The 16,521-nt window shown below is 38.0% G+C and overlaps 2 protein-coding genes and 1 long non-coding RNA gene across 3 annotated transcripts in view; 2 read left to right on the plus strand and 1 right to left on the minus strand.

Annotated features, from left to right (window-relative positions):
- LOC138161671 (uncharacterized) overlaps positions 1–16,521 on the minus strand; it is a 158,963-nt gene that overhangs the window by 121,396 nt on the left and 21,046 nt on the right. The gene's annotated exons all lie outside the window — the stretch shown is intronic.
- KCNH8 (potassium voltage-gated channel subfamily H member 8) overlaps positions 1–16,521 on the plus strand; it is a 400,864-nt gene that overhangs the window by 44,366 nt on the left and 339,977 nt on the right. The gene's annotated exons all lie outside the window — the stretch shown is intronic.
- On the plus strand, positions 7,597–8,618 carry LOC138161454 (large ribosomal subunit protein eL6-like). Its single transcript, XM_069088245.1, has one exon. It carries the CDS (start codon positions 7,776–7,778, stop codon positions 8,613–8,615), a length of 840 nt encoding a protein of 279 aa, XP_068944346.1. The 5' UTR covers positions 7,597–7,775; the 3' UTR covers positions 8,616–8,618.

Below are 16,521 nucleotides of genomic sequence, written 5' to 3' on the forward strand. Positions count from 1 at the left end.
TTGCCATTAAAATCATATGTTTTGTTCTTAAATTTTCTACTGGATTATATCCATGAGGGATGTGCAGATGTAAATAAAATTCAGCACCTGGTAGTTAGAAAGAACTAGGTTCATATCTTAACTCTCACATTATTTATGTGACCATGGGCAAGTTGTTTAACCTCTCTGGGTCTCAATTTCTTCATCCATAAAATGCGGGGAGTAATATCGGGAGCATTTTGTCTCATGGGCTTGGTGTGAGGCTTAAATTAGATAATGCATGTGAACCAGAAACATTCCTTGGTAGAAAAATAGTCAGGCAAAACAAGCCATCCCAATTACAACAGTATCATAAAGAGAAATAATTTTGAAAACTACAAGAACTATTAGCAATGCAATTAGCATTCTTGATTCCAGAGAGCTGATTATGATAAATTGTATCCTTGACAGGAGGTAGGTGGTGGATTTAGCGTGCAGAATACAATATATATATATATATATGTATATATATTGTATACAAAAATTATGTGTATTTGTTACAAGATTTTTTTCTAATGGGGTGGAAATGGAAGAAAGAAAAATAAATGTTTATTATTTTTTATCTTAAAAATATAGAGAGGGTGTGCTACTGAAATGAAATATGGCATGTACTTTTGGATGAGGCCTCATTTGTTTACTTTGTCACAAGAAATCTTTCAGTAAGTGGGAGTAATTTGGGAATATTTCTAACATAAAACCAAAACACAGAAATAAAACAGAAAAAAACCCATGACAGTATCTGACAGTGTATGCACATGTCACACCTTTACTCTACCATGTTTGGATTGAGATAAGGTAAATATCTTTCATCACCAGACCTCTGGAAATGAGGCTGTTCCTCATATCCAATTCCAAGATGTTTCTTCATGGATTTTCTTCATTAAGTGCTAAGTCCCTTTTATTGTGATCTAGCACATGCATTTAGAACTTCTAATTTAAAGAAAAATGACCATTTAATTTTGGCTCCTAATTCTATTAGGATTCATTTTTATATGCATTGTCTAGCAGTTAAATAGAGTCCAGTGGTAATATGTATCATTTTTATGTGTTTGCCTTTTATATTTTAGTCATAGACTAGCTAGATGTTACAATAATTCTTTTCTTTGGTGTTCAAGTGAGCAAATGGGCTTTTTGTTGTGGAAACTTATGGCCAGCATTCAAAGATTCAAAGGCAGGAGCTATCTCATAGTACAGGTCTTTTGGTGTTGTAAAAGCCTAAAGAGCTTTCTTATCTAATGGGACATTTCTACTCTTTTGAATTAATCTAAGGCGACATGATATATGCTTAACACTTCCAATTCAACCATCTTTATTCATATCACATATTTTCAATTCAGAATAAAATGATAAAATGAATGAGCTGTTTAAAAGTTTTCTTTCAATGAGCTAGAATGAATTCTTTTGCTCTTTCTTTTTGCATAGTTCATTAGACTGGAGCTCTTTGTAGATCTTAGTATTCCTAAGAACTAGGAGGTAGGAAAATTGATGTTTTAATCGATCAACAGCAGGTTCAGACATCTACTGTATGTTCAACTAGCCAAGGGCAATGGAAAGTGCAGAATCTGGATTCTGAAGATGTAGGATTTTGAGTCTGGATTTGTCACTTACATATATGTCTCACATGTCTCATTCTCTCCCTATGAAAAATTGTAGGGTTGCACTAAATAATCCCTTCTAGCTGTGTGTGTTTGTGTTTGTGCGTGTGTGTGTGTGTGTGACAGTAAATAACTGTGAATCAGTACACCACAATTTCCCATGCATCAAAATTGAGGGTCACCCTAATGGTGAGATTGTTTGTAGCTATAAATCACCAACGGCAAAGTATCCTTTGAGTACTTAATGGGACTCATTTAAATTTTACCAATTGCATAGGGTTAGGGACTGGGCCTGATTTCAGTACTCTAGGAAACTCCCAGGGAAGGAGAGTCCCTCTTCCAATTCAGGTTGGCAGCTTTTCTAAAATGGACATATTAGAGAGTAACTTAGAGAGTTTCTGACTCTGGGACCACTTTTTATGCAATAGGCTAATTTTTATCATCATTATCAATTCTTATTAACTATAATTTCATCAACGTAGGAGACTCTTTTTTTAAGCAATTGGGGTTAAGTAACTTGCTCAAGGTTGCACAGCCAGGTGTTTCTGGGTGGGTGCTAAGTGTCTGAGCCTGGATTCTATCCCCCAGGTCATCCCAACACTGGGGCCAGTGCTCTTACTAGCTGTCCTACCTGGCCGCCCCAAACCTAGGAGACTCTTGGAGTAGAAATTACCTTCACCAATGCAGATCAATACTTTATCTATTATATAGTCTTAATGAATTTCTTGAGGCATTGAGAGGTTAAGTGATTAACCCCAAAGTCCAAAAGCCAATCTGTGTCAGAAATGGGACTTGAACCTAGTTTCTTCCTGACTCTCTTTCCAGGACATATCTGCTGACCATTATGCCTCTGAAAGTCTAGATGACATAGAAGCTTCAGAAAGTGAGGATTCCATGTGGGCTAGAAAAGACAATAAAGACTGGAAGGGGGGGGGGCTTTGAAAAGTTTAGTTCATGTTAGTAGCTTTGAATGTTTTACTTCACATTAGTAGTCGTATCTGAACAAATATGGTTTCACCAAAACATCATGATTCCATTTTGGGAGGGGGGAATTATGGGGAATGGAAAATAGTACCTATCCCACTTTGGATTTATAGCAAGATTGGAGACATAGATACATAGGGCTCAGTAACTCAACAGGGACATGTAGTCAAGTTCAGGGTGGCTGACCTTCACCTAGTATTTCAAAATATAAGGCAGTTGTCATTCTTTATATTCTTAATGCCTGGCCCATAGCAGGTGCTTAAGAAATACTTATGGACTGGTCTTCTCTAAAAGGGGGATAGTGTTTAGTCATATTTCTTTTCATTAACCAATATCTTTTTGAAAGAGATTTTTATTATATATAGTTGCTGAAGCAGTTTTATCCCAAGATTGCTTTCATAAAACAAATGTTTTACATCTTTCAATTGTATAAGTTAGTTAATGCAAGTACCTTAACCAAATAGACTTACTTTTGATGTATGTATGTGATTGTCTTTGCAATGCAAACTGACTCTGTGTGTGTGAGTGAGAGACAGACAGACAGACAGACAGAGAGACAGAGAGAGAGACAGACACAGAGAGAGAGAGAGAGAGACAGAGAGAGAGAGAGACAGAGACAGAGAGAGAGAGAGACAGAGACAGAGACAGAGAGAGACAGAGACAGAGACAGAGACAGAGACAGAGAGAGACAGAGAGATTAGGTTTCCCCCCTATGTCTCACCACTCAGGGCAACTGAGGCAGAGAAAGTCAATTGACCTAGGAAGAATTGTTTTAAATGAAACTGAAAATAAATCATAACCAGAGTCATTTTACACTTGAGTAAATGGAAGTGGTAGTAGTGGTTATTAAATACTTACCCATCAAATTGGCTCTCATACTGTAAAATATTCAAACCAGTCATGTGGATTAGCTCACATCATATAAGAGATTTGAATTCGCTTGCAGAAATAAGCAAATTATTGGCTTCCCACATCTGGTCTGACTGTCTCACAGTGTAGGGTACTAGATCCTGAATATGAAAATCTTTTGGACATAAGGTTATGTGATGTCAAGCTTTAAAGAGGAAATCAAGAGAAGGGTTGTTGACCTATTCCCATTAGGGGTGAGAACAAATTCTTCACTAGGATATGTTTCCAATAGATTGGACAACCCTCCTCATTTTCTGCTCTGCTTAGAGAGCAGTAGACTAGAGATGCCCACAGAGTGCACAGCCCACGCAACACTCCCAATGAAATTAAATTGTAATGGGCAAAATATTTAACAAAATAAACTCAAATTCAATAACACATAGATAATATTATAATTTAATCATAAGTCAATATGTGACCATAATAATACTAATTCACAGTTTAGTGTCCCCCCACCCATTTCTATTTGAATTTGACACCCCTGCACAAGATTATGGCAGGCTCCTGAACTCTTGGCTCCATTGATTTTTAAAACTATTGTATTGGCACCTACCACTTCCTTTTCTACTGTCTAGTGCCCTGAACATAGTACAGATATGGAACAAATACTCTGGCTTTAGACTAACTCACAGAAATAATACCTTGATTGGGAGGTGGGAAGAAAGCAATCCAATCCCTTAGGAAATTTCTGAGTCAGAAAGAGCCTCAGGAACCATCTCGCCCAACTCATCTAAAAATAATCTTTTAACATCCCCAAGGAGTTGTCATCCACCTTTTGCTTCTAGATCTCTAGTTGGGGAAAGGAGTGGTACTTCTATAATGGTTGAGCTTGATATAGAGATTTAAAACTTTCAAATAACTTCACACACATTGGGGACAGCAAGGTGTAGTGGACAAAATATCAGTCCTAGAGTCAGAAAGACCTGAGTTTGAATCTACCTTCAGATACTTACAAGCTGTGTCACCCTGGGCAAGTCACTTGATTTCTTTTTACCTCAGTTTCCTCACTTGTAAAATTGGAGTAATAATACCACCTACCGTAGAGTGTGGATCAAATGAGATGATGTTTGTAAAGCATTTAGCACAGTACCTAGCACATAGTAAGTGCTATATAAATGTTAGCTGTCATCATCATTATTATTAAGTTGATACAACACTGTGAGGTGGGCATTGCTGACATCAATATGTCCATTCCTCGAACTGCCTACACCTTCACCTCCAAATGACCTTGGGTTTGTTTTATATGTAATAATGCACATGTTTGTACATATTATCCCCTCTGATAGAAAACTGGAATGAGAAGAGTGAAGACAGGGGCTGTTCCATTTTTGTCTCTTTATCCTCAGTGACTAGCATACAGAAGATGCTTAGTAATGATCACAGATTGGTTGATGGAGAAAACAACTTTAGAGAAGTCAAATAACCTGCCCATAGACCACTAGATTTTAATCTACGCTCTCTTCTGACTACAAGTCAAATATAAGGCATTCCCTATTGCTACAATCCCTCTGAGGCACCCTCATTCTAGTTAGGGGGACCTCTAATGATCCTGGGGAAATCACTTAATCTCTCATTGACTCAAACAGCTAAGACTATGTGTTGCAGAACAGTTGCCAATCTGTACTGGTAAAGTTTCCTCATCCATGGGGATCTCACTCTGTGGATGAAATCACAGGCCTGAACAGCTCTAATATCACCAAAGCTTTTCTCTAGGACTAAAATTCCTTAGTTCCTTCAGTCACTCCTCAGATTTTTGAATACCTGTACCATCCTGTTCACCCTTACAAGGTGTTCTCCAGCATACCAGCATATTTTCTATAATGTGACCACAGAACTGACCCCAGTGTTCTAAATATGATTTCAGTGAGTCAGAATACAATGGGTCATCCACCTTCTACCTAAGTGACAGTATTTTTTGCATTCTCGGTCATTACCAGTGCTCCTGACTTTTGTCCTGCCATTGGACTTCAATGACTCTGGAAGAGAGAGTGAGGCTAATGACTTTGTGCAACTCTGTCTCATTTGAATCCAATTCATTGGCAAGTAAAATCATCACTGATGATGTCATTGGTCTACTTCAAAAACAAATAATGAACAACAACTATTATAGAAAGTCATAGAAATATCATTCTAGAGTTGGAAGTAAACTCAAAGGATATGTACTCCAACCTTTTTATTTTGCAGATGAAGAAATTGAGGCCTAGTGAGCTTAAATTGCTTGGCCCAGGTCAAGCAGGTAGTCAACATCAGAAGCAAGATTTTTAGTCTTAGATCTTTGTCTCTAGAGTTAGGGCCTTTCCTATCATGTCATACCTTTTTTGGTCCATTATATCTTTTTTTGTAAGAGGCAGTGTGCCATCTTAAAAGAGAGATACCCCATTTAAAATAACTCTAGACAGTATAAAATACATGGGAATTCACCTACCAAAACAAACCCAGCAACTATATTAACAAAATTGTAAAACAAACAAACAAGCAAAAAAAACCAACAACTTGGTGCTGCACAAATAAAATCAGATTTAAATAAATGGAGAAATATTATTTGTTCATGGGTAGGCAGGACCAATATAATAAAAATGACAATTTTACCAAAATTCATCTATATAGTCAATGTCATCTGAATTAAATTACCAAAAAAAAATTGCTGAGCTAGGAAAAATAACAATATTCATTTGGAACAACAAAAGATCAAGAATATCAAAGGAACTAATGGAATAAATGTAAAGGAAGTAGGTTAAGCAGTACCAGATCTTAAACTATATTAAAGGTGGTAATTATTAAAACTATCTGGTGCTGGCTAAGAAATAGAAAGGTAGACCAGTGGAACTAAATAGACATAAAATTTGTAGCAGCAAATGAACATAATAACCTAGTGTCTGACAAGTGTAAAGACTAAAGTTTTGAGGAAAAGAATTTATTATTTGGTAAAAACAAATGTTAGGAAAGCTGAAAAGTAGTCTGACAGAAATTTGGCATAGACCAATATCGTACACCATTTACCAAGATATGGTCAAAATGAATACATGACCTAGATATAAAGGGAGATACTACAAGAAAATTTGAAGAGTATGGAACATATTACCTGTCAGATTAATGGATTTATATTTAAACATATTTTTTATTTAACCATATATTTAAACAATTTATGAACAAACAAGAGATAGAGAATGTTATGAGATGTAAAAAAGAAAATTTATATTGCATTAAATTAAAAAAAGTTTTTGTAGAAATAAAACAAATGTGGCCAAGATCAGAAGGAAAACAGAAAACTGCATGGGGGGGTGGGGTGGAGGGAAGTTATATGGACAGCTCTTCAGATAAAGGTTTCATATGTCAAATACATAAAGAACTTTGTCAAATTTATAAAAATGTGAGTCATTCCCAATTGATAAATGGACAAAGGATATAAAAAGACAGTTTTCTGATGAAGACATAAAAGCAATTTATAGCCATAGAAAAAATCCCTATACCATTATGGATTAGAGACATATAAATTAAAACAGCTTTGAGATATCATTTTACACCTATCAGTTGATTAAAATGATAGAAGGGAAAATGTTGGAAGGGATGTGGAAAAATTGGAACCTTAATTCATTGTTGGTGGATCTGTGAACCAATCCAGTCATTTTGTAGAGAGATTTTGAATTATACTCAAAGAATTGTTAAAGTGCCTATACCCTTTGACCCAGCAATACTGCTATTAGGTCTGTTTCCCAAGATGATTAGAGAAAGAGGAAAAGAACCTGTATGTTATAAAATATTTATAGCAGCTGTCTTTGTGGTGGTAAAGAACTGGAAATTATGGGGATGCCTGTCATTTGGAGAATGGTCAATCAAATTGTGGGATGTGTGTATGATGGAAGAAATAATGAGCTTGATAATTTTAGAGAAGTATAGAGAGACCTCCATGAAATAATGGAGAGCAAAATGAGCAGAACCAAGAGAAGCTGTGTACAGTAACAACAGTATTGTTTTAAGAGGCACTTGGAGTGACCAAGTCATTCTGACTATTATAAATACCTGAATTAGCCACCAAGAACCTATGTAGAAAGATGCTGTTTGCATCCAGAAAAAGAGCTGACATAGATAGATAGATAGATAGATAGATAGATAGATAGATAGATAGATTGGATATATATAGAACCATACATACAGATTTGTGTCGTATGATAGCTATTTCAAAGTTTGACAGAGGGAAACAAAAGAAAGTTACAAGATGCCTTTGTTGGAAATTAGAATGGAATAGTAAGCTCTTTCCCGTCTCTCAAGATGGCGGACAAAAAGCCACCCAAGGAAAAGAAGGTCAAAAAGGAAAAAAAAAAAGAGAGAGAGAACAAAAAGGAAGATGTAGCTGAAAAGGTCAAAAAGCCTCCAAAGCATTGCAGTCGGAACCCAGCCCTGGCCCGAGGGATTGGTAGATACTCCAGGTCTGCAATGTATTCCCGGAGAGCCATGTACATGAGGAAATACGCTGCCCCAAAAACCCGGATTGAAAGGAAGAAGAAAGAAAAAGTTCCTGCTACTACTGTTGGTGGTGATAAGAATGGAGGAACTCGAGTGGTAAAGATTGGCAAAATGCCTAGGTATTACCCTACTGAGGATGTGCCTAGAAAGCTGCTAAGTCATGGCAAAAAGCCCTTTAGCCAGCATGTGAGGAGACTCCGAGCTAGCATCAAGCCAGGCACCGTTCTGATCATGCTCACTGGCCGCCACAGGGGCAAGCGCGTGGTTTTCCTGAAGCAACTGGCTAGTGGCTTGTTACTGGTGACTGGACCTCTGACCATCAACCATGTTCCTCTGAGAAGGACCCATCAGAAATTTATTATTGCCACTTCTACCCGGGTTAACCTTTCAGGTGTGAAAATTCCAAATCATCTTACTGATGCTTACTTCAAGAAGAAGAGGCTCCGTAAACCTAGACACCAAGAAGGAGAGATTTTTGACACAGAGGAGGAGAAATACGAGATTACAGGGCAGCGCAAGGCTGATCAGAAAACAGTAGATTCTCAGATCCTACCCCAAATTAAGAAAATTCTTCAACTCCGTGGCTACCTGCGTTCTGTCTTCTCTCTCTCCAATGGAGTTTATCCTCACAAACTGGTGTTTTAAGTGCCTTGCAGAGAACACTTATTAAAATATTTGTAATAACAAAAAAAAAGGAATAGTGAGTTGTACATAATAGATCTACAATTTCAGGTGCAATTCTTTGTTTTTCTATTCCATTTCGTTATGGAAGTACTTGTTTTATTTCTTAAGTGCAGAATAAAATAAATTATTCTTTTAAAGGGGCAGTGTGGTTTAATGGATATACAGTATGACTTGCAGTCAAGACTGACCTCTGTTACATAATGACTGGGACCCTGAGCAATATTCCCTCAATGCCACAGGCATCTTTCAAAGGTTTCGAATTACAGAGAACCTGCCAGCCTGCATTGGGAAGGGGATTTTCTTGACCTATAAGACTCTTATACCAGTAAAACCTTGGGTCCAGTCCCACCCCATCTCATTTCTTTCTGGAGAAATGATTAACTAAAACTCTTCTGATTAGTATAGAGCTGAACATCAATTCAAAGGAAGAGGATCGTTTCTCCAACGTGGGCCCCAAACGCTTCACTATCTGGCTATTTTTATTCCTTCACTTCAAGTTCTTTTCTTTTTACCTTATCTGAATTTTCTAAAGGAACCAAGCCTTTATTAAACACCTACCACGTACCAGGGCACTTTGTTAAATACTTTGCAAATATTACTTCATTTGACCAAGAGGGGCAATAGTACCCAAAAGCCCCAAATGAAATGAGACCCTTCCATACCAGGCTTCTTTGTTGCCCAGTGATTCATATCCTGATCGGTGCATAGGCTTTGTAGGGAAATGTTGTAAGTACTGAAGAGCCTTCATTGAACAAAGCCCCTTTTTTCTTTTTAAGTTTGAATCCTATGTGAAATGTCAGGATTAGAAGGCACATCATCCGGACAGAGAGAATTCATTTTCATACATTAGTCAGCGTCTTTTGTAGCAGATATGTACGTGAAGAGGTGTGTGTGTGTGTGTGTGTGTGTGTGTGTGTGTGTGTGTGTGTGTGTGAGCCTCTGTGTGTGTATTTTTGACATTTCTCTTTTTAAGACAGTCTGTATGTTCCTGGAAGGAAGGCTATTATGTACCAGGAGATCTGACCCAAAAAAACCCAAACCTGTTCTTCTAACCTTTTATCAGGTATGAGGGGCTTTGCTCATAGGTATTTAAAGTATGAGTTTATTCTAAAGGGGGAAAATGAGGATCTTTGCAGGAATTAGAAGGAACAGACATTTTTTTGAAAGAGAGACTGCCCCTCTCCTCAGGCTGCTCTAAGAAATAATCAATGGATGTTTATTAAGGAACTACTTATATGCCAAAGACAAAAAAATGAAACAATTCTTGCTCACAGGCTTGCATTCTAAAGGGGGAAACAAGCACATATGTGAGTATATAGAGAGTAAATATAAAGAGGACAAATAGAGTAGGATCTGGGTAAAGGCCTCTTTCACCTATGAATGGCCACCTCCAATGTTACATTTTAATACAAATCAGCAGAGGAGACAATTGATGAGATTGGTGTTTGGGGCACAAATCTTGTGTGAATCAGAACCTCCATTAACATTTATGGTTCTGGGGTAGGAAGGGAATTTTGAAGAAGGGAAATTTGAAATAAGTAGTCACCTTATTGGGGTATGGCCTCTAGAGACCACAAAATTGGATCAAATCGTATAGAAACAGACCAGAAAGGAATGCATTTCTGCTGTGGGAAATTCTTGGGATTTCTAGAACTAGCCTTTACTATGATTAAAGAACAGAGTTTAATCATCCATGATTAGGTGAAGTAATTATCGAGGATGGACAGTAAATCCCCAAAATCTTCAACCTCTAGAAAGAGTTGGGAGGATATAAAGCAATGGGGGGAGAGTTTTTTTAAATAATATTTTATTTTTCCCCAGTTACATGTAAAAACAATTTTAATGTTCATTTTTAAAACTTTGAGTTCCAATTTCTCTCCCTCCCTCCATCCCCCCACTCCCCTGGTTATACATGTGTAGTCATGCAGAGTATTTCCATAATAGCCATGCTATGAAAGAAAATATAGAGCCCCCCCCAAAAAAATAAACTCAAGAAAAATGTGAAGTATGCTTCAATCTGTATTCAGGCACCATCAGATCTTTCTCTGGGGATGTATAGTGTTTTCATCATAAGTCCTTCAGAGCTGTTTTGGATCATTGTATTGCTGAGGATATTCATAGCTGATCATGTTACATTATTGCTGTTACTTTGTACACAGTACATTTTACTTTGCATCAGTTCTACAAATATACCCAGGCTTTTCCAAGAACATCCTGCTCATCATTTCCTTGCTCATCATTTCATCATCATAGCACAATAGTATTCTATCGCAATCAAATACCACAGCTTGTACAGTCATTCCCCAATTGATGGGCATCCACTCAATTTCCAATTCTTTGCCATAAGAAAAGAACTGCTATAAATACTTTTTTCTACATATAGGTCTTTTTTTTTTCCTTTTTTTGGTCTCTTTTGGGATATAGGCTTAGTAGTTGTATTATAAGAGTTATATTGTATTATTAAGTTAAGTTGTATTATAAGAATATGCATGGTTTTATAGCCCTTTTGGGCTATAGTTCCAAATTGCTCTACAGAAGGGTTGAATCAGTTTACAACTCCACCAACATTGCATTAATGTCTCATTTTTCCCCACATCCCTTCCAGTATTTGTCCTATGTCTATTAATTGTCAAAGGCCCCTATTGAAGGGGAATCTGTTGCCTTCCAAGGCAGCCTATTTGGCTCTTGATCAGCTATATATGTTAGAAACTTTCATTTCCTTATAAAAAGTCTAGATTTATCTCTTTCACTTTCTACCTTTTGCTCCTGATTCTCTGTCCTCTAGGCAGTTGTTGTTCTTTCTCCTTTGTTCCCCAAAGGGCTAATGCCATAAGGAGGGTGATGAGGCTTGCAAGTGAATTGGATTTAATTGAGTCAAGCCTGTGCAAAATCATGAGACTCACTCTCTCCTTCAGAGTCATCAGAGTCCAGTGGCCAGACATAGGTCAGGAGGACTTGAGATGACCCCAGATGCTGTGGGAGACCTTGGCTTCAGTTTGTCTGAGGCAATACCCATTCAGTATTAAAGTCTAGGTAAGAATTGAGGCAAAAGATGATCTACTTTGACTTCACAAAATAATCCATCTGGGAGGGGAAGACTCCCAGAGTTTCTGGCCAGAAGAGAAATAATTATTATTTACACTCACTCTGAGCCATGAAAACCCAAACCATGAGCAAGCAAGGCTTGGCCTGGGACCTATTAGTGAACAAATCAATGAAAGCCAGAGTGATTTGGGTTTAAAGACGTGGTCAAGGACAAATAGAAGAAAGTCTAATCCTTTTTCCACTTACTTCCAAATACTTGAACTCAGCAATAACATTCCTCGGAGTCCTAACTTCTTCAGGCTAAAACATTCTCAGTTTCTTCAATAGGTCTTCGTTGCAGGGAAATTGCAGGGAAGGTGCCAACCTGCATTTCCTCACCAGGAAGTTTCTATGTCATGATGCCAGGGAAATTACAGTTGTAATACCATCTTTACTCCTATCCCTGTCCTTGACTTCATCGTGCTTGTACCAATTTCTGGACACTCTCCAGATTATGTTTGTCCTTTCTACTTTTCTGAGAATTAGACATAGGATTCCAGTTGTCACCAAACCACCAAACCAGAAAAGAGTACAGACTATCACCTCTTTATTACCAAGATCAGATCAGATGTGTTGATTGTCACATCACACTGCTTGAAACTCCAGTACATTAAAACCCCCAATTAGTTTTTTCAAACTCCCTTCTAAACACTACTCTCACCTTAAATTTCTGAAGTTGATTTCTGGAACACATATAAATCCTTGCATTTATCTTTCTTGTATTTCAACTTATTATATTTAGACTAATGCTCTGCTCTATTGAGATTTTTTTTGGAACCTGATTCTGTCATCCAGTGTCATTCTCAGTTCATCATCATTTGCAGATGTGATGGGCATGCCATCTATACTTTTATCCAAATCATTGGTAAAAACAAAATCCAACAGTACAGGGTTAAGAACAATTACTTGGCACCCTTCACTGAGAAACTCATGTTTGCTTGACATTGAAACAATTATTAATCAAGAAGCATCTTTGAGGTGCCTCCTATGTTCCAGAAATTTATGACTATTCATTGAGGTTAGCTATTCAACTTATACTGGATCCATCTCTTGTAGCAAGCAAACCCAAACATTTTTACTTAAATGCCTGTTGTTACTTGGGCTCATTTATTTATAACTCCTGCTGACAACTCTCTGTCATGAACTATGTGTATTTGCTAAAGTTACCAGGAGAGTTTGAATTTCAAGGGACCAGAAGAGCTGGTGTCTCAAACTTGAGATAATTGGACTGCCTGGGAAAATGAGGACAGCCTCCTCCAATAAGCTCATTCCGTTATTCCCATGTATTGACCTGAAGAAAAAGGTGATGATAACTTTAAAATGTCAGTAATTTTGTCACTTTCCCCACCATGACCCAAGTATGTATTTTGGTTTTGTTTTTTATTTATCAAGAATCACAGATCTGGCTGAAAATTCTCCTGGGAAATTTCTCAGAAACCATACTGATGTATGGATCTCAAATGATTGAAATTTACTTTAGCCTATCATTATGATTATTTTAGAAATTCACATGTTTTCTTTTAAAAGACCTGAGATATATGAGCTTCAACTCAGCTTGGTTTCTGATTTCTACCATCAATATCACTTACCCGAGTCCAGGAGAAATAACCCCAAAACCCAGCTGGAATGTCACTGTCCTGAGTGTGGCTAGATTTTCTCAGGTCCTTAAGAAGTGAAACAGTAACCGATTCAGTCATGTTTTAAGTAGCCTCAGAATTAGATGGAATTATTTATTGGCCTTCCCTACAGAACGTCAGAAAATGGAAAAGCGCCTCTGAGGCTGCATCATACAACTGGGAATTAAGAAATTAATAGGAACTGAACATAATAGGCATGCTTACAACAAAGTATTTATAGGTTGAGAAATCCATTGCATGGATAATATGAATGAGCAGTTTGGCTAATAAAGTCTGTCTGTCTTCAGTGAACTGGTCAGCAGGGCTTGTCATTTACAAACAGCTTGAGTCATGGCCCCTTCACCATGCTACTGGCCCTCTACGGTGACAGTATGTGGTACAGGGGAAAAAAGGGAAAAACAAAAAGATGGAAGGAGAAAGTCCGGCAAATGGCAGCGCTAGTAATCCTGGCTTCTGGAAGCATGTGTTAAAGCCTGAAGTCAAGAGGCAGCATCCAGAATTGTCCTTCTCCAACGGACAGATACTTCAGTCTAAAGAATGGCTGGCTTTTGGGGCACCTTCTCCCCAAGCAGTGCTGGAGAAACAGGTTCCAATTCCCCAGCTCTCTGTTTTCAGTGCTCCTTAGCAGTCATTACAATTCTAGGATCATGACAGGGAGAGTTAGCAGGAACTTTGCAGATCTTAATTTTAGAAATGAGTAAATGGAAACCCAGAGAAACCAAAGGACTTCCCTATGTCTTATAGAGAGAGAATTAAAGCTGGAAGGTACCCACCAACAGGTGAGGAAGCAAAGGTGCAAAGATGTTTGATAACTTGCCAAGGTCACACAGCTACTGAATGTATGAGAAATGCAACTTGAGTCACGCTAATTCCAACTCCAGAACTCTCATTCATTATACCACATCGCTTCTTCAAAGGTAGAAAACCAAGTCAGAATTTTAACTCAGATCCTCTTATATCTTCACATGTAACTAGAACTCTTCCTCCTAATACACAGGGAAAATTGTTCAAGTCTATACCTTATCTTGTGCTACTTATGTTTTTAATTGTCTCATTTTTTTTACTCCTTGTTCATTCACAATACTTTTGCAAACCTCTTTCTGTCCCTGTCTCTGTCTGTCAGTGTCTCCCTGTCCATCACTGTCTCTCTCTGACTTTTTGTGTCTCTCTAACTTTCTGTCTGTTTGTCTTTCTCTGTGTAGGTCTCTCTCTCTCTCTCTCTCTCTCTCTCTCTCTCTCTCTCTCTCTCTTTCTCTCTCTCTCTCTGTCTCACTCTTTCTGTCTCTCTGTCTGTCTCTCTTCCCTCTCCCTGTCTCTCTGTCTGTCTCTCTCTCATATATATAATCTTCTTGTCTTAATCTTGCTCTGTCTCTGTCTCTCTCTGTCGGTCTGTCTCCATCACTCTCTGTATGTCTCCTTTTCTGTCTCTGTCTATATATATATATGTGTGTGTGTGTGTGTGTGTGTGTGTGTGTGTGTGTGTGTGTATGTGTGTGTGTGTGTATGTCTCTCTTTCTTGTTATTTAGTCATTTAATTGATATGGGGAATTTTCTAGTGAGAAAATTTCCCTTTTCAATGCAGATCATTAATTGTTGCACAAGTTCTTACCATCTTAGAACATTGCCAGGGTCCCTGAGTTATCACTTGCCCAGGTTTAAACAACCAATAAGAATCAAAGACAAGACTTGAGCTCGTGTTTCTGACAGCTCAACCCACCACCCCAACTTACACTTTATTAATTATATTCTGAGTTGTTCCCTACCTTTTAGACTCTGTGCTTATCTGCAGCACATTTACAAGCCCTCTCACATGGTGGTTATTTCTGCAGCTGTCTAATTCCATAAGTACATTGTTGATTTTGATTAGCTTCAATGAAGAGGAGACATTTCCAGATATAACATCTAAATTCCAGAATTGCATACTATTCAAAGGCTATAATGCCCCTCATTTGGACACTTTCAAATTCTTAAGCAATTCTAACCATTCCATAATAGACAAGAGCACTGCTCTGGGGTCAGAAGACCCTCATTCTGTCTCTGATTCTTACCACCTGTGTTATTGTTTAGTCAATTTTTCAGTCATGTCCAACTCTTTGAACCCTGTTTAGGGTTTTCTTTGCAAAGATACTAGAATGGTTTTCCATTTCCTTCTCCAGCTCATTTTACAGATGAGGAAATTGAGGCAAACAGGGTGAAGTGATTTGCTCAGGGTCACACAACTAGTTAGTGTCTGGGGCTAGATTTGAACTCAGATCTTTATGACTTCCGGTCCCCAACTCTATTCATTGAGTCGTGCAGCATAATATTGGACAAATCATTGAGCCTCCCTGAGTTCCATGTACAATGAGCTTGTTGGGCTAGTTGTGTATGAGGTCCCTCTCAGCTTTTGACCTATTTTTTGATGACAAACAGCAGGAAATGTGTCCCCTGACTCCAAAACTGTTGAACTCCTTGAGAGTAACTTTCTCATTCACAAAATAAGATTAAGTACCCTTCCAACTCTAAAAGCTGTGGCCTCAGGATATTGCTGAGAAAAACCACAGTGGGGCTGCACAGGCCATCTTTACTAGCAGCACCACAAATGACACACCTTCAAATATAAAGGCATTAGATACAGATTTAGGTGTTAGAGTTATGCGGTTGGGTTTTTTATAATCATGTTAAATAAAGTGATCCTCTAAATTACACAGTCTCTACTTAATAGGGATGCTTTGTAGAGCTCCCAGATCTTTCTTTGTTTCTGTTTCATCCATGCTGTTTCCTTGCCTTCAGTTTCTAGGAAATGTTCTAAGACTTAGCACTTTCATCATCAGAGGTGCTTCTATATTAGATGTAAATAAATGATCACAGAATCCTAACATCATTGGATAATAGGTTGAAAGCTGGAAGAGACTATGGAGGTCAATTAGTCCGACCCCTTCATATTTTAGATGAGGGAACTAACACCCCTATAGGTGAAATGACTTATCCAAAGTCACACATCCAGGAAAATTTCAGCTAGGATTCCCTTTCCTTAGGACTGAATAGTGAGGAATGAATGGAGGGAGGGAGAGAGAAAGAGAGACAGAGACAGAGACAGAGAGAGACAGAGAGAAAGAAAGACAGAGACAGGGAGACAGAGAGAGAGAGAGAGAGAGAGAGAGAGA

Source organism: Petaurus breviceps, unplaced genomic scaffold, assembly GCF_028583685.1.
Source record: "Petaurus breviceps papuanus isolate PSGF00001 unplaced genomic scaffold, PetGlider_PUasm1.0 185, whole genome shotgun sequence".
In the NCBI taxonomy this organism is placed as follows: domain Eukaryota; kingdom Metazoa; phylum Chordata; class Mammalia; order Diprotodontia; family Petauridae; genus Petaurus; species Petaurus breviceps.

Bases quoted from the DNA above. Each gene is read 5' to 3' on its own strand.
- LOC138161454 (XM_069088245.1), top strand. From the start codon at position 7,776: ATGGCGGACAAAAAGCCACCCAAGGAAAAGAAGGTCAAAAAGGAAAAA.